Raw genomic sequence first — 20039 nt, forward strand, 5'->3', positions numbered from 1 at the left:
GAATGGTGTGTGTTTCTCTTTTGCCAGTGAAGGATTTGGCCAAAAGCTCTGTATAAGTGGCTTTTAATTGTACCTGTGCAACTTAACATGCTTTTTTGCAGTAAGTATTATGATTAACATTAATTTTTGAACTTACCTTTACCATTAGTCACACATATAACCCACGTCACCAAGCAAGGCACTTCCATGCATTGAAGCAGAGCAGAAAGGAAGAGTGGGGGGATGGGAACTACACATGTGCAGCAGTAGAGATTGTTGTTCATTTCCATTTCATATCAAAAATTTTGCTTACTGTATATACATTACACTTATTGTATGTATTGCTTATACAAGCAACTATTTACATTCCCTTAAAAATGAGTAGTAAAAGAACAGTTGTTTTAAAGACCTCCCTAATCAGTTAAACAAAGAACTGTCTTTTTTTAACAGTGTGAATAAGGACATTATAAATCATAGAAAAATATTTTGAAAGCAACTTCTCAAGCCTCCAAATTGAGGGCTCTAACAGAAAACAATGAAATAAAGCAAAGTTGAAAATCATTTAGAATAATGAGCTATTTTTCACTGCATATTTTCATCCAAAGCACAGTTTCAAGGGATTAGGAAGTAAAAAAAAAATATCCAATATTTGTTTCTTAAAAAAGTATTTTATTTGATAAAGCATAAATAATGTACTAGCCACTTATTTACAACAGTATGATGTCATCTCTCAGCAGTGGATGTGAAACACATCATAAATATTGTCTATCACAAATATTTTATTTTCTAATATTGCATAGTTTTTGAACATTTCATAGTGAGAAAAATAAGTCCCTAAGGCAACAGACTGACATTCAGACCTCACAATGGTGACTATCAGGTAAGAAATATACTTTTCATTATATGTATGGAAGAATCTGAAGCAAAAGGTTTAGAATAATATGATAAAGCATCTGTCACATTTCATGTGGACATTTCACTGATCAAGAAAGGCCATTATAGGAATATTTAGTTTCCAAGTTTTACAAGAAATAGCATTTTATCAATATATATGTATAAAAGTAAAAATAACAGAGAAGGTGACATGTATATATACAGATCTTTGCAAATGCTTAAATGTTAGGACAGAGCTTCATTGGACCATTTTACCCTGGCCTGTTAATGACAATTACAACATTCCACAGTATAAAAATTATAGCTTTTGAGTATTTTCTTTGGAGAAGAACATCATTAAATTTCACAGCATATATCCAAATTTTAAAATAGTTTCTAGCTACATATAAAGACTGATGATGTTTGCATACCACAGCATAATTCTTTAAAAGTATTTTCTCTACATAATTGTATCAAAAAGTTCTAGGGCTGCCAAGTAACTGTTCATGAAATTTTTTGGGAAAAAAATAAAACTTTTTTTTTTCTTCTTATGAGAACATTTTTGCAAATTCTAAAGGTGCTTGGTGTTTATGTCCTTACAAAGGTCCATAGTCATCTAGGCATTTTCAGTTACTGTGTTTAGATTGTAAAATTTTATTGCTTAATTTAAAGGCAAAGTTCTTTCAATTTTTGTTTGTTTAATAAAATACTATAAAGCTACATTTTCTGTATAATGGTGTATAATATTTACTGACAAATATGCAGGTATCATTTGAAAGCACATTAAAATTGAGAATGAAGAAATATTTTATGGTTAATCATCAACCTAATATTTTTACCTCAGTTGCATGTGTTAACCATAGGAACTGTTAAGGAACAGAGTATTCATTAAAATGTACCGAAATCTGAATAAAGAATGCTCTGATTCTGTTCTCACAGTAGAGTGTTGAACAAACTGAGGTTTACAACAACTTAGATGATTTGTCTTACTGCTTTATACATGCATCCTTCAGGTATTCATTCCTTCCATAGTGGAGTGTCAGGCTTAAGCGATGAGCAATGATGCTTTAAATATAATATAAAAACGAAAAAAATCAATTATTTATAAAATTCTTTAATTGGATAGATAAAATATCTACTCACCAAGTGGTGGCAGAACACACACGTAAAAGACTGTTGTGAGTGGCAAGCTTTCAAGAGCCAGTGGCTCCTTCTTCAGGCAGAAGGGTTCAAGGGGAAGGCAGAAGGGTGAAGGAAAAGGCTGGAGAGATCTAGGAAAAGGGGTAGATTTTGGGAAAGTCACCCAGAACTGCAGGTCAGGGGAAGCTTATCATACAGGATGAGAAGGAAAGACTGAATAAGTCATCCGATGCAGTCCCCAACAATCAGTCTTTCCTTCTCATCCCATATGTTAAGTCTCCCCTGACCCGTGGTTCTGGGTGACTTTCCCAAAATCTACCTCTTTTCCTATACCTCTCCAGTCCTTTTCCTTCACCCCTCTGCCTTCCCCTTCAACCTTTCTGCCTGAAAAAAGAGCCACTGGCTCCAAAAGCTTGCCAATCACAAAAATCTTTTAAGTGTGTGTTCTGCTGCCTCTTTGTGAGCAGAGTTTTTAAAACCAATTAAAGAATTTTAAATATAATACGAAATATAAACATTTTTCTTGGGTACTTAGTGTAGTCTATCAGTGTGAATGTTGAATCTTTGGTTTTATTAATGGAAATAGGACTTAAGTTTTAAATGCTCTCTTTGTCAGAGATCAGTAGGCTCTGATTCATATCTTGGTTATCATTTAAGATTATATTTTTGGTATCTTATCCAATTTACAACTATCACATAAAAGAGACTTCAGTGTAATTATGTAAAATTAAATTAAAAAAATGGAAACCCCAGGTTGGAATATCAACAATGAGGAAAAGATATATTGGTACTTACTATAAAGATGACACGTTAGGTTGCAGACAGGCACAACTAAAAGGCATTTACACAGTAGCTTTGGCCACAGCCTTAGTCAGAAGAGGAAACACACACACAAATTCATACAAGCAACCACATCTCACACACACATGACCATCATCTGTGGTGGCTCAGGCAGGAAGGCATTCTGGCGCGAGCTGCTGGAGATGGTGTTCGTATGCATGAGTGTGCTTGCTTGTGTGAATGAATGTGTGTGTATTTCCTTTTCTGACTAAAGCTGTGGCTAAGAGCTTATGTGTAAGATCTTTTAGTTGCACCTGTCAGCAACTTAATATGTAAAGTTAAAGAATTATAATCACAGTAGCAGAAATTAGGGAAAGATCAACTACAGAATGTTTTCTGACATTTTTTCAATGGCACTTAAGGATTTTATATCTCTGTATCAGCTTATTTATGTAACCTTCTTCAGCCACAACCTCTTGCTTGAATATTTATTATTCATAAGATGGCCTTTTTCCCTTATTATGTAATTCCCTCTTCATTTCAAAACATCTCTTTTTATATTTTCTAATTATTTTTTACTTTGTTACTTTTAATACATTTTTCTTATCTCATCTCATTAATCAATCAGTCAACCAGTCATAAATGGTCATAGCTTTATGCTGATATACCTATTTGTTAGTACATAACACTTCATAAACATCATTTCCTCCACCCACTTTTTCCCATATAAATTAGAATTGAGTCAACTAGGACCCTATACTGGGCAGTGATTTAGGATATTCATTGTTTCTCTCTGTCTGAAAGTGGCACAAGATCCAGGTAAACTGTATATCAGGTTATGTCTTCACTATTATTTTCTTCCTCCATGCTCATTTGAACATTCATGTACTCAGAAGTTGCACGCCTCCCCTACTGCATTTGTATACTTGAATTATTCAGTTTCACTTCTTCAGCTTATTGAGTGATTTGCCACTTTCTCTAGTCATCAGATATCATTTTTTCACAGTATTTAGCCATTGTGTACACACTGTTAATGCTGACCAACAGTGGATATAGATTCATGGACATTAGATATGTCTCCCAGTTTTTAGCACTGTTAAACTGACATTATCATGATGGATGTTATATGAAGAAATCAATACTATCTGTTCATGATCCTTTGCTCTAAAAAGACACCAGATTTATTTTTAGTATAGAGAATATTGTCTGTATTGGTCTAGATCAACAAGAATTAAAGTTATGGCTGTTAGGAGTTGATATGGTGTGATCTTCCTAATCACTTCGGTGATGTTTCTGAAAGGTGTCAAATATTTTGTACCAATTACAGCTAAATATTAATAACAATGACACATGAAAATATTGTGCAATTGTATTGTCATAAGCTGGAGGAAGAATCTCTGTCACACTTTACTGTTCTTTTACACATGACACGTGAGTTATTTCATTTTGTGTGCTCAAAGACTTAAATAAAGAAATTTTGTACATAGAAACTATTATGCACGATGGTGTAGTTTGCTTCAGTAAGTTAAAATCTTTGGCTGAATTTCATAGTTGCTTAGTTTATAGGACATGTGCAATTTACTGATTAGGAGTAAGTTTCATTCAGCTTGTATTAATGTAAAATGAAATTTTACAATGTTGTAAGTAAAATTTAGAATAATGCTGTATTACTTACGTTTTATACAAAAATTTAAGTGGATTTTACTTAGCAATAAACCATGCTGCTTGGAAATGTACCAAATTGAGTTTAATAGTAAACACTTGATTCCCCAAGAAGACTGCTTATTTTTACTTGTTCAATACATAACTTTAGTTTATAGATTGAAAGGAAATTAAATTTATTTTGTATAGATTTCCGTTTGTCTTGAGTGAGGCACTTATCCTTCTGTTCACATCAACTTATCTGTAAATTCTTCAACTATTAAAGGTAAAGGAGAGTGACTTTATGGTTAAGTGAGTAAGTGTTTAAGTTAACACTTACTCACTTAAAGGTCCGGGGTTTCGTCATTGGTCAACTTTAGAATTTTTTCTGTTGCTTTTCCTTTATTACACCTTTGACAATTTGTTAATGTTAAAAATGTTAAGTTGCACTGCGATTTAGAGTCTGTGATAAATTGTAACTTCCCTGTAACTGGCTGAGTAAATCAGTTTAAAGGTGAGAGGAAGGCAAGGACATTTAACCTCCAATGGGGCCATGCCTATTAAACCACTGCAGTGTTCAAAACAATTGACCTGCCTGACAGCATCAAATCAAAGATTTTCAAGCTTTTGTTCAGGGTTCACTGGCTTCCTACACAGAAAAGAAAGAAAAATAGAATGAAGTGTAATCTAGATGACTGTAAAGAGAGAGAGAAAAATCCAATTTCTCTTTTAGGTTCAATATTTTCTCTTTCTGTATAATGAATCCCTTATATTTGAAGTTTAAATCTACATCTTTCCAAATTCCTTCTAACTTGTTTTTCATTTTGGTTTTCTTTACAGATCTGATCCTAAAATACTGAAATCCGCAAATTTTATTTTTCAGTTAGGTATTGATGCACTTCCTGCTTCTACTTTTTTGTGGCCTTACTTTCATTTTATATGAGGTTTAACTCCACACAAAGTAATAATAATAATACACACGTACACATAGGCTTTCATTACAAAATTCCATGACATTATTAAATATGTGAACACTGAAAAACAATAATATTTATAATTTAGGTACTGGTAATTAATATATGTTAATATTTCATTGCATGTACAGAAAAATGTTTATCACATTGCAGACTATTCTCTCTTTAACATGTTGTTCACTTACACATAACAAAATGAACAAATTGCATTTGGATGACTCAAAAGAAACACAATATTTCACTAAGGATATATTGTGATATGCCAAAGGCCAGAAAGTAATCAGAAATTATAAAATGGTGATTACAAATGAGTGAGAATGAATGTAGAACAATCTGTTACATGTTCTGGTAAGAATAATTGATATATCACCTTCTGAGTATAAAGAGTCACAAATATTTTCTTTAAAATGTAGTAATAATTAACTGCTACATACTATGAGAGTTGCAGTAGATTTATAAAAATATGTTATAATCAAAAATACGCCAATTTTAGGTTTGTGCAGGCTTACTTCAATACCATTATTCAAACAGTGTCATAGCACTATCAGTAGTCACAACACTCAGGCAATTATTGCCACAGTATGCTTTTCAAATTTCAAGTCATTTATTGATAGTAAGACAAACTGGTTTATAGAGAAGCACGTCACATAATTATTGGCAGCAACCCTAGAGATATTTAAAAAAACACACTCACTGTCACAAGGTTTCATCACATTGAATGTTTTGATTGTTTTCTTGTGGGGGTGGGGCTGAAACTGAAAGTATGGGAAGTCCTTCTCGCATTCCACTCATTGGAATGTTTTCAGCACTACGTGTTCGACGCCCCATTTCTGAATGAAATGGTTGATGCTGAACAAATTCAGAATCACGTACACCAGAGCTAATAAATATAGCTGAGTTAACCCTTGGCCTTGAACGGCCAATCCATGGATCCATATCAAAACGTTGGTGTGTTGACCAATGCAGATGCTGTAGACAGAAAGGAAATATTTAATATACATATTTCAGTGAGACTGGAATTGTCTTGTTGATAATTATTTATTTCCATTCGTTGCAATAGCCATTACATGTTAAATATTAAATTAATAAACACATATTCTACAGGCAGACATGGCACTAGACATCACAAGTACATTTAACACACATCAATAGCAACAAACATCAACTGCTACTACACAACTATAAGACTAATCAGGCACATTGGATTTAAGCAAGCCTATTAGCATCTGACTGCAAAGCTGTGCAACACTCAGTATTGGTTCTATTTGGTGCAATTTTAAAGCACAAGAGCTATAATAACATAGTTCAAACACTTCTTGCTTAGGTGTGCCCAACAAAACAACCAGCTAACTAACAATGAAAGCTATATATTGACTCAGAAATTTTGTAATTGCCCTTATGTTACTGGAGTGTCTCGTAGGCAAGTTTGTGATTCCTCGATGGCAGTCACAGAGACTTACTGCTAGGTGTCTGCACGATGCAAGAGTGCGAAACGACATCCACAGTCTCTGGGTGGCTGAGGGCGCGGATAGTTGAAACAGTGATCCAGAACGCAGCACCCCTGACAAACACGGGCAACAAGGCTCTAGTCAACCCCCACAAAACCATGTACCTATATCTGTTTCTCTTAGATTAGGCATACAAATAAAAAGATTTGCATTACCCTCTTACTATTTGTGTGACAGTGATGAAAAAAAAGAATGCATCTTGTTATCATTTAAGTCTGAGTTCTGTGTTTATTTTTAATGTTTTTATATCAGTTCCTCAGCCACAGAATGTAATTTTGGCAGAGCTTCAGTTCATTGCTTCCATGATACATAGGCATTCTGGAGAGGCATGAGCTAACATCACAAAAGCTACATGGATGTGTTTGAGATATATGTCAGCTAGCTAGTGTTCATCTGACAAAGCTATGTGAAGCTCAGTTCATATTGATTGTGAAATGTGAAATTGTTATGTAAACCTGGAAGTAAATTTAGAAAAATGCCTAAGGTTTTTTTTACCAGCCTTAAGTGTATGCCACATTTCACTATCAATTGAAATATCTAAGAGTAGCTTTGACAATGCTTGAATGTTGCTATCTGGCAGTAAAGACAACACATAATATGAAGTGAGTTTATAGGCAGTAACAAAGTAGCTGCTTGATGTGGAATTTGCCTAAAAAGTGATGACAATATATGACAGCAACAATTTAGGAAGGGTTATCTACGTCAGCTTAAAGGACAACAGTAAATGCCTTCTAAATCAGATCTGAAACTGACTTTTACATTTTCTCACCCCTTGATTCCTTATAACTGTTCAGTCATTTTCATCTTGTCTACTCCTGTCTACTTCACTTTATTTGGACAGTTACTCCCTGGAATCCGTTTGTACTGCTAGAACATGCAATATTACTATGCAAGACTTTTTTTTTTAATCTGGTCAGTATTAGGATAAATTATTTCAACAGAAGAACAATTATTAACTGCTAATAAGACATGTTTTATTCTAGTTCCTATTTAACAGTGAATTAAAAAAGTGAATTAGCTTATTAAAAATATTTTCAACAACAGCAGAAGCATAGCATTATGTTTTTTTCTTAGTGTATCATGATAGTGTCAATAGTATATCGATGTTATTTCAGACAAAAGTTATTGTATACATAGTTAGTGGCACCAAATTATGTTTTAAAAATTCAGTTCACTGTTTATATAGATATTGTGACTTAGAATATAGTTTATGGTTTCTAATGGAAATTAATGCATAATTATGATAATCCGTAACACAATTTCTCATGTAAAGAACATAAATTGCAGTTACCAATGAGAAAATAGGTTTAAAGGATTCTGTGTCTTTTTCAGAGCTATTATCTCTATTCATTCTGGGTTTACCATTACTTTATTCCTATTACTGGCTGCCCGCCCTTCAAATTACCCTCCCCCATCATCCCCCCCCCCACCCCCCTCCCCCCAATGAAGAGGGCTGAAAAGTTGTGTGTTCTACGTCTGTGAGTCACGCACATTTTGTTCCAAGTGCTTCAACTATTTATGTGGTGTGCTTCTGAGGCAGAGACATGTAACCAGCCTGCACTATGCCTAGACCATATGGGGTGTAGACTTATTGATTTCCCAGGTCAATTAATGCTTGTGGGACACCTCGATATGAAATGTTACAGATTACTTTCACATTGTATAAGCTAGCACATGACCCATTATGCTCCAGAAGATGTTGAAGACCTGTTAACATTGTTCATAAAATGTCCCAACAGGAGAAGAGGGGGATGTTGTAATTTATTAAGTTTTTACAGTTTGTCTGAATGATGATTTGCCTCCCCGTTTGTAGCCAAGCAGACAACTGCATTTTGTGCACAAAGTGGAATCTTCCACTGGCTGGAAAACCAAGAACATGCAGTCAGAGATGTTATTGTTTTCTGATCCTGCATGTCAATGTCTCCCACTTCTTTTTCCCCTTTCAGTGCCCTTCTTTTTTTTACACATCCATCCCATAAGCTTTTCATTGCAGTACAAAAATTATTATTCACACATTTTAGTTTTTCTTGTCTATATTTAACTATTAAAAAAGGAAAATCAAACAATTGAAAATGAAGAGGGTAGACTGTTACTCACAACATAGATGAAGTATTGAGTGGCAGACAGGCACACTGGGAAAGACTGCTAGATATTATTCAGTCATCAGACTTAATCCTTTGTCAAATTTAGACAAAACAAAATTGACCCTAATTCATGTATGCACAACTCAAATACACTTGGCTACTATATTCTCTGAGGGCAGTCAGGCTTTAGCACTTGGAGACAACAGTGGCCAAGTGTGCAGGAGTTGTGCATGTATTTATATATATGAGTTTTATTTTATCCATGTCTGTTGAAAGATTAAGTCAGATAGATGAATAATATATAGTAGTCTTTTTCAGTGCACCTGTCTGTCAGTCAACACTCCTCTATGTGATGAGTAGCAATTTATTCTTTTCGTATTATTTTTAAGAAAGAAAACAATGGAAAATTCAGTACGGAATAATGACAATATTATGAAAAGGAAAGATTGCTATCACCATATAGTGGAGCTGCTGGGTCACAGCTAGGCACAACAAAAAGACTGCGAAGCATGTAAGCTTTTGGCCAAAAGGCTTGCTTCTGAATTAGATGACATACACTCACATATCCATGCAAATGCAGCACACTTGACCACTGTCACTTGTCTGAGTGTGGCCTCAGCAGCCAGAGACAGTGATCATGTCTGTATAAGTTGTGTTTGCGTGAATGCATGTGTGTGTGTGTTGTCTAATTCAGAAGAAGGCTTTCTGGGTGAAAACTTACTTGTTTAGCAGTCTTTTTGTTGTGCCTGTCTGCGACTCAACATCTTCACTGTATGGTGAGTAGCGATCTGTCCTTCTAATAATATTGTCACTATGAAAGAAGGAAAGATTAGTGCTTGATGTTCTGTCAACAATGAGATTATTAGAGACAGAGCATGAAATTAAACATGAAGCATATGAGAAAGGAAACTGGTTCTGTCATTCTCAAAGGAACCATCCTGACATCTGTCCAAAGCTATTTAAGTGAACCGTAGGAAATCTATATCGGTATTGTTGGTCAGGGATTTAAACCACGGTAATGCAAATGTAAATGTAATGTCATAGTCACTTAAGTAATTAAAATGGTACTGGATTATGCACCACCTCAACAGGTAAAATCACTAAAATGTTAACGCACTGGCAATGAACTCAAGAGGTGGCTGTCTCAAATCCTACTGATCACAGAAAATGGCCCCTTCCAAAGCTATCAGTGACTGGAGGGGTTGTAGCATAAGGTTTCGGACCACTAATCTATTATCAATGTTCTGCGTTGATCTCATTGTATCAGCAAGGGGGGACATGTAATACCTCAAGTGATGATACATGTGTTGGCGGGGAAAGCTGAGCTTGATGGCCTCCTTTTTGTTAGTAGAGTGACAGAGAACCTTTTCTCACATGGGGCTCCCTCCCCCTCTTAGTTTCATTCTATATTCATCCATCAAACAAACACTAATCTATGTTATCAATGTAGCAACTATACAAGTCAAAGATTGGCAGTGGTAAGTGCCTCCACCACAGGTGCAGTGAGAGAATCTCATATTGTCTCCAATGATCAGTGTTCCTCTTACTTCTCGTATTAACAATTGATGACTGTTTCATTTGAGTTAGGTATGTTCTTCAGGAAGATATGTTCAGCTTGCTTAAATGGTCAGAATGAGTTGAGGGCTGGACTCTGTGTGCATTCCATAAGTTTCTGCAATAGTCTTATCTCAGAGGCCAAAAATGATGAAAGATGTAATAGCAGTTAAGTAATTTAGGATCAGAGGTAACCATTTTTTGTTTGGTGAGTAGTTAGCTTTACTTGTAATTATTTACATTCTGTCACAACTTTCCATTACCATGTTTCAATAGCCATTAAATTGGGAATTACACAGCAAATAAGGAGACAGGATAGAACATCAACAAAAATTGAAGGTAATGATGAAGGAACTGTAAAGGGGACAGAGATTAATCGAGGCTCAGGCCAGGGGGATTGTCGGATCATAAAATGTGCTTCAAAATGGTTTCAATCTATACTGCTGAGAGGAACTGATATTTGGAGGGGTAAGAGAGCATGATTAACAAGATTGCTATTGTACTCAACTGAGGAATGTAGTTTCTCTTAAGCATGGTTTAACTATGGCACTGGAATATGCATTATTGTTTGGTGGCCTTTCTCATGTCCAACTACACTCATCCCTACAATATGTGACTGAGGGAACTGTACCACCATGATTTTTCTCTCCTACTGTTTAACCTACAAATAATGGGCAGATAGAACAACTGTCACTGCGTCTCTGTATGAAATCATTTTCTCTGATTACACTGTCATGCTCGTTTCCTGAGATGTGTGTTGGAGGACTTAATATTCTGTTTGACTTTTCTTGGATTATGTGCTTTCAAAATGTTATTATTAAGCCACTGCGTGGCACCCGAAACTTCTTTTATAGCTTCTGCCACTGCCATTTGACATTCATCTCCATAACACTCCGATGAAACAAACCCATGGTGAGTCATATGGCTCCTTCTTGGACCTTGACTATCTCCTTTACTAATCCTGTCCAAGGTTCCAGACTAATTAGGAGTATTTAAAAATCAGCCAAGCAAGTATTCATAAACAATCTTTTTTACCTTAAGTTCTGCCATACAAATATTTCTTGAAATATTATAGTTTGAATGTTTCTAGTGATTGATCACAGATGATATGATCAAACAATAATGGATCGTGACAAAATGCAGTGGTGTGTTGAGTTAACCCAACAGCACCAGACGAAAATTTGTGCCAGACCAGGAGTTGAACTGACATTTCCTGCTTTATGCAAGCAGTCACCTTAACTGCCTTGACTATCCAAGCAGGTTCTCCACCCAATACAAATCTCCATATGCTGCACACTACAGTGTAGCACCCCTATCCATTGATCCACTTGCTCGCAGCCTAACTTCATTCCTGCAAGGGCTCGGATACTGTTATGCATCATCACTGTAATGTCATAATGCCACCAAGCATACATATATGTTATGTATGGATGTTTCCAAAAATAACTAAGTGCAGTAAATTTAATCTTTTTTGCAATGAAAGACAACTTGCAGTGCCTGCATCAAGCATCAGCCTGTTGCAAGTCTCTCTGTAATCTGCTAACTTTTTTTGCGAAGTGACTTCCCTACCCTGATGAGTCAAAACAATATGCCCAATGCCCACCACAAGATTGAATGCCCCCTGTTAGGAAAACAGGAAAGATTTGTGCCATTTTCCATTGCTTTGGAATAGACACTTATGAATTGAAATATTATAATCTCTGTCTACAGGCACTGCGGTTACATGACATGGTAAATAAAGTATACCAGTTAAACAAAGACCAGTTTGGAATTATTCTAGCTGTGACATGGGCTGGAACAGAGGAAACATACTGACATAAGTGACTTTTGGAAGTCGTATCAGTGCTATTATGATGCAATAAAAATGTGGCAGTCACAGGCTGTGTAGTCACTAGTTCCTCACATTATATGTTCTGATGTATGTCATCAGATTAATCTGAAAAAATCTGTCAAGAACCACAAATAATATATATGAGGGTGGTTTGACAAGTTTTAAGAATGGAATAGAAAAAGTACTTACATCACTGAAACTTTTTTTTATTTTTGAATCTAGTCTCCTTGTAGATTAATGCACTTGGTCCAATGATGTTCCACTACCTTGATTCCATCTTGAAAATGAGTTTCCTCCAGGCCTGCATAATAGTTGTCGACTCTGGCTATCAATTCTTCATTTGAAGAGAATCTTCGTCCACCATGAAAAATTTTCAGTTTTGGAAAAAGACGTGGCAACAATTGTACCTTAGTTTGTGTAATTTTGCCATGGCGACAACACACGCTCAAGAGTCGCAGCACCCATATTGTAGATAATTTTTTCATTTCTAATTCTTCAGTTAAAGTGTGATATATCCTTTCAGATGACATCTGGCAAGCGTGAGCAATTTAGTGCACTTTCAAATGGCGATCCTCCATGACCATTTCATGCACTTTTGCAATGATTTCTGGAGTAGTGACACATCTTGGCCGACCACTGTGTGAATCGTCATCTAAGCTCTCCTGAACAAATTTAAATTCATTTGTCCACTTGGCAACAGTTGAATATGAAGGAGCAGAGTCCCCCAATGTATTCTGCAAATTGGCATCAATGTCCTTTGCTTTCATACCTTTCTTTATGAAGTACTAAATCACTGCTTGAATCTCAATTTTTTCCATCTTCACAAATCATTATGCAGAAACAACAACAGAACCATGTCACTGCCACAGCTCTCTTCAAAGAGCACTGACATGGCACATGTTTACAGGCAACAGTCCAATGACTATCATGTGAACAACTCGTTGCACTAGCGCTGACCTCTCATGGTGATTCTGAGAACTTTTCAAACTACCCTCATAGTACTTAACAGTAGTTACTGACCACTAAAAACAAACAGGAAATACACCAATGTTCAATGTGAAAACATACAGAGCTTTGGGCGAATGCATCATTCATAGGTATGAAGTCATTTATCTTATCCATAAGACAATGCACAGCTGGATCATTACGGCAGTTGTGACATTCAGGAAGATAACTAGGTCACCAGGTGGCACTACTGGTGAGCGTTAATGTTTAAGACTTAAATACAATTATTATAATCCCATGTAAACAATGAAGATACGACCTGTAGTTTGTGTATAATTAAAAAAGAAAAATACATCATATTAAACACCATAACATAACAACTCTATTACACACAAAATCAAATTTCATGTTGTAAGGGATGGGAGCCATTAGGGGAGAACCAGGTAAAGGCAGAAGGGACCAATCTATGGGTCAGCATGGTAAATAAACCTTTTATTACAAAACACTTATGATTAAAGCAGATGTATTAAAACAACACACCTACATTAACTGCCTGTATACATCATGCAAAATAAATATTTTTTTCTTTTTCAATCCACTGTTAGCCAAGTAACCTAAACTTAAAAAACATTGAAGGAAGTTAACAAATGACAGAAATAAAATAAAACCTAAAGGTGGTAACATATGTAAGTTCAATTTCAGAAACATGACCATGATTTCATGTACAGGAAGTAACCCCATGGCATAAAGACCATTGATTTCAATAATTACATAAAAATAATACCACATAGGCTTCATAGGCAACATTGGTCAATTGTGGAAAATGACAACATTAGAATGAAATGAGTTATTATATGGCATACAGTAGCAATGTCATAAAATGAATGATACATTAATCAATTTATTTTAATCATAAGTGTTTTGTTATAAGACATTTATTTTATTTGCACTGACACATGGATTGATCCCTTCTGCCTTTACCTGGCCCTCCCTTACTGGCTCCCCTCCCCTACAACTTGAGATAAAATTAGTGTCTAATACGGTCATTATTTTACAGTACTTGATATGATGTATATTTGCTTTGTAATTATACAAGTCCTCTGGATTGCTTCTTTGCCATTTTCATGGGATTATAATGGTCATATTTAAGTCTCAAATATTAATGCTCACCATTACTACCACTGGTGGCATAGTTGTCTTCCTGAATCGTGCAAGTACTGTAATGGTTCAGTTTTGCATTGTCTTACAGATAAGATTGATGACTACATACCCATGTACAACTTGTTGACCCAAACCTAGGTATGTTTTCACATTTCACTTTGATATATTTCCTGTTTCTTTTCAGAGGTCAGTAACTACTGTTATGCACTATGTATCATTTGTGGTTCTTTATGGATTTTTTTTCAGATTAATCTAATGATGTATAAACTGAAACACGTAATAAAGAAAGCGCTCACTACAAAACTCATGACTTCCATTTGTTTTTTATAGTGTCTGTAATAGCACTGATGCAACCTTCAATTTATGTAAAAATGGGTGAGTACTTCTTACTTGACTTCACATCTCACTTGTCATAAGTGATTTTTGACAAAGGGTAGATTGTTATGGCCCAATGTCTGTGACTGAGCATCTCAAAAATGGCGAAGTTGGTTGACTCTTCAGAGTTACTGTCCTTAACCATATGGAAGGTGGTTGAATGACTCTGAAACAATAAGTAGGTGACAAAATGTTGGATTTCCATGCTTCATTGCATGAAACATGGAGATTGGAGACTTGCCTGCTGTGTAAAGTAGTATAGGCTGCAATATGTTTGCAGATCTGATGACCAAAAATCCTCTGCCATGCACTTCACAGTGATTGGTTGGTTGGTTAGTTGATTTGGGGGAGGGGACCAAACTGTGAGGTCATTGGTCCCATGAGATTAGGAAAAGATGGGGAAGGAAGTCGGTTGTGCCCTTTCAAAGGAACCATCCCGGCATTTGCCTGAAGTGACCTAGGGAAATCACAGAAAACCTAAATCAGGATGGCCAGATGCAGGTATGAACCATCATTCTCCTGGACGTGAGTCCAGCCTGCTAACCACTCCACCACTTTGCTTGGTTTCACAGTGGTTGGCAGAGTATAGATGTAGATGTATATGTAGATACTTTAGTCTATTCTAAGTACAATGCTGGTACAGGCACTAGTGTTTTGGGGCACACCATTTAGCACACATTGCTGAACAAGGGACTCTGCAGCAGATAGCACTTGAATATTCCAGTGTTGACCCAACTACGTTATTCAGACTGAACCATAAATCAGTGAGAATGTGTCATCTGGCCATGTAAATCATTATTCTTGTTACTCTAGGTCCTGGTTGCTTCTTGATATACCATCATCCGGACTAATGGCAGCTCAAAACATGCACTGTGCCACATGTGGTGGGTGCAGTATTATGCTATGAGAGATTTTCATCTAGGCTTCCGTGGTACCTGTGGTAGTGGTCAAAGGCACCCTGAGACAGTTGTAGGCCTGGACCACTTGCATTCCTTCACATTTGATGTCTTCCACAACAATGATGGCATATCACAGTAGGATAACTGCCCACGTCAGAGGGCCAGAATAATGCTACAGCTGTTTTTGGGTGCAGGACAGTAAACATATAGAGTGGTTCTAATTGTACTTTTGTTACTTTAGTTAGTGTAGATGGAAAACTATTTACTATATGGATACCCAACTTCATACAACTGATATTCAGACTGTGAACTGCACAGTTTGTGTTGTTAGTAGTGTTAGTGACATGATTTCCCATTATGCACCAGTTCTGGTATGAGAATGTAGGGTTGCATTGTATTGATGCATAAAGGAATCTAAAGATGTCATCTTTCTGCACCAAGTTAAAAAACATGTTTTGCAGTTTGAATCAACTGGTGATTTTGCAATTGCTCCTGAGAGAGAGGCTGACAGCTAATTGCATCAAAAATTGTTGAAGAAGTTACCATTGTCATGGCTGAGTATGCTGGACTGGATACATTGTGTGATCTTCAAGCAGTGTGCAAGCTGTGTCATAACAGCAAAATTTTCCATAGTTTGCCATTCGAAAAGTGCTGCGAACGATTGTGAAATGGTATCTCTAGTGTGGTTCCAGGCTGTCGTGGATGCAGATGGTCATCACATTGAGCAATTTGTGTAACTTGGGAGTGTAAATGTGGCACACAATTAATAAATTTTACCCTCTCGTGTGGAACTTAAATTGTGATTCCTTCAATCTGCATGTCCTTATGAAAGTTTCCACAAAATTACATTGTCCTACGACCACTTGTTTTTCACGGGGGTCCTCTCAGGTAGTGAAAGTGTAATTAGAACCACCCTGTATGTTGATGTCTTTGCTACCAAATTCATCTAATCTGAACCCAAGATAATATATGTGGGATGCTATCAGGTTCTAGCCCTGTGTCTACAAAATTCTGGCACATAGATTGAGATTTTTCACTCTGCATTGGAGTGTGTGCTGATATGAAACTTCCTGGTGGCTTAAAACTGTGTGCCGCACCAAGACTCAAACTCGGGACCTTTGCCTTTCATGGCCAAGTGCTCTACTGTCTGAGCTATTCAAGCATGACTCACGCCCCATCCTCACAGCTTTACTTCTGACACTATCTCATCTCTTACCTTCCAAACTTCACAGAAGCTCTCCTGCAAACCTTGCAGAACTAGCACTCCTGGAAGAAAAGGATATTGCGGAGACATGGCTTAGCCACAGCCTGGGGGATGTTTCCAGAATGAGATTTTCACTCTGCAGCAGAGTGTGTGCTGATATGAAACTTCCTGGTAGATTAAAACTGAATGTCAGACTGAGACTTGAACTCGGGACCTTTGCCTTTCTCCTTGCAGGAGAGCTTCTGTGAAGTTTGGGAGGTAGAAGTTCAAGTCTCAGTCCGGTACACAGTTTTAATCTGTCAGGAAGTTTTATACTGGCACACAGTTTATGGTTGTTGGGCAATCCTTGCATAGACATGAAGTGCCATGTATGCTAGTAATCTGCCAAGGATGCATTGAATCAATGTTCCAAAACTCGAACAGCACACTATTAAGTTAAGTAGTTATAGTGTTTTGACATATTGATGTACATACTCATAAAAGTATCCATTCAACTCCTATCCTCTGTTGACTAACTGCAGTTGATTTTCTAATTCAAATTGGGACCAACACTATTAAGCAGGTGGTTATAATGTTTTGACTTATCAACATATATACTCATACAAGTATCCATTCAAGACCTGTCCTTTGCTGAATAAGTGTAGTTGATTTTCTAGTCCATGATCATCTATCTCTATATCTGCCATTTTTGTGATGATTGAAAGGAGTAACTGTATTATGGCAGACTGTAGTTAATCAATTTTGAAAGAATGAATTCATTATTTTGGCATTTTATATGTTATCGTCCATTTTGGTGTGAGTATGACCACTGAGCAGAGTTCCTAGAAATCACATATAAAGCAGTTACTGACCATTTCCCTGACAGTGACTGCTGGTCAGTTCTGAAACTTAGCTGAGGGTACATCACTGCACTCTTGCACCTCACAATCACAATTACGTTGATCTGAATATAGTTAAAAGAAATGTTCACATCACAATCTGCCTCAGGCAACTGGGAAACTTGCACACTGAAATAAGGCTAATATACTGTAATATAACCCTGCAATTACGTATCATCTCAACTGATTATGAGCAAAGATCATGCAAATTCAACAATATTCTAAAAGGGGCAATAAATCATAATACGAGAGTTATAAAGATACATGCTATACTAATGTGTCCAGATTCTTCTTTCTACATGCACATCAATCAAAGAGGAAACTGCTTTCATTGTTGTGCGTCATAAATCTATTAATATTCTTAATGAGACTGAGTAATAACCTAGAAGTACAGAGAGACTACATAAAAACAGCATAGCTGCAATCAGTCATAAATATAGCCTTAACTACAAACATACCACTGCTAGTGCTACTTTATTGAGGGCAGTGTGGAGAAGACTAGACTAAACTAAAATAAGTAGAAAAAAATTAGATGTTCAGTAAGTAAGATGAAGAAGTAGTAGGGTCATAGCTCAATGAGGAACTTGAAACTTTTAGCTCAGGTCAGGAGCATGTAGAGGCTCAAGTTTAGAAGAATAGTTGGACACACACTGGACACTCTAGGTTGGAATGTTAACAATATTAGGAAAAGGATAGACTGCCACTCATCATGAAGAGGACACACTGAATTGTAGGCAGGCATAACAAAAGGACTGTGACACATTTAGCTTTTGGCCAAAGCCTTCCTCAGAATAGAAAAGTCACAACACATTCACACAAGCAAGCACGCCTCATGTACACATGACTGCAATCTCTGGCAACTTGGACCAGAATTGAATTGTCAGGCTGTAAGATAATCTGGAGTGGGGCAGGGAAGAGGCTGGGACAGCAGGGTACAAAAGGAGAGGGGGGGGGGGGGGGGGAGAAAAAAGCACTATCTGGCAGAGCATGGAGGGACTAGATGGAGTCATGACAAAACTGACAGGTACAGGGTCAGGAGACTGAGGAGCAGGGAGCTGGGGAGGGGGAAGAATTAGAAGAGGAGAGGAGCAGGGAAAAGCAAACATGGCCAGGTGTGATAGCAGAGGGCAGCACACAGTGACGGTGAGGGGATGTGAATAGGGAGGTGGTGATGGGACAGAGGGGGTGGAAAATGTTAGTGTGAAGGGTGTGGGGATAGTAGATTTACTGTAGCTTGAACTGGGATAGTTTTGGGAGCAGAGAACATGTTGTAGGCCTAACTCCTGTTTGTGCAGTTCAGTAGAGCTGGTGATGGAGGGAAGGATCCAAATGGACTGGATTGCAAAGAAGCCTTTGAAGTCAAACATATCATGTTCAGGTGCATGTTGTGCCAAAGGGTGGTCTACCATGCTCAGGGACACAGTTTGGCAGTGGCCATTTATCTTGGTGGACAGCTGGTTGATAGTCATATCAACATAAAAAGCTGTGAAAAGATTGCAGCAGATCTGGTGTATGACATATCCACATTCACGGGTGGCCTAGCCTCTGATGGGGTAGGATAAGCTTGTGAACTGGACTGGAATAGGAAGTGGTGGGAGAGTGGATTGGGCAGGTCTTGCATCTGTATCTTCCACAGAGATGTGATCCCTGTGCCAAGGGGTTGGGATTGAAAGTGGCATAGGTATGGACTAGGATGCTGGCTGTTTGATGGAACATCACTTTAGGATGGGTGGTGAAGAAATTTGGATAGGACACTGCTAATTTTAGTGCCTGATGATAGGTAATCAAAGCCATGGTGAAGGATGTGATTCATTTCTTCTAGTCCAGGGTGATATTGGATGGTTAAGGGACTGCTCCTTTGCAGCTGGTTCTTAGGGGCGTTCGGAGAATCGGATGTGTATGGGGAAGTGTCATGGGAGATCTGTTTGCGGACTACATCTGGGGGATAGTATCTGTCTTTGAAGGCCTTGGTGAGACCTTGAGCATACTGGGCAAGGGAGTTCTTGTCACTGCCGATACTCCGTCCCTGGGATTTAAGACTGAATGTGAGGGATTTTTTGGTGCGGAAGGGATGGCAGCTGTTGAAAAGCAGCTACTGTTGGTGGTTGGTGGATTTAATGTGGACAGAGGTGTGGATGAGCCATCAGAGAGGAGGAGGTCAACATTCAGGAAGGTGGCAAGCTATGTTGAGAAGGACCAGGTGAAGTGAATTG

At 37.2% G+C, this 20039-nt stretch overlaps 1 protein-coding gene across 1 annotated transcript in view; it reads right to left on the minus strand.

Moving 5' to 3' along the window:
* Nucleotides 1–5874: 5874 nt before the first annotated feature.
* LOC124789914 overlaps nt 5875–20039 on the minus strand; it is a 202235-nt gene continuing 188070 nt past the window's right edge. Inside the window, exon 6 of the mRNA XM_047257432.1 lies at nt 5875–6356. Coding sequence (XP_047113388.1) covers nt 6084–6356 — 273 coding nt within the window. The 3' untranslated portion in view covers nt 5875–6083. The remainder of the gene's footprint in view (nt 6357–20039) is intronic.

The sequence above is a fragment of the Schistocerca piceifrons genome, chromosome 3 (genome assembly GCF_021461385.2).
Source record: "Schistocerca piceifrons isolate TAMUIC-IGC-003096 chromosome 3, iqSchPice1.1, whole genome shotgun sequence".
In the NCBI taxonomy this organism is placed as follows: Eukaryota; Metazoa; Arthropoda; class Insecta; order Orthoptera; family Acrididae; genus Schistocerca; species Schistocerca piceifrons.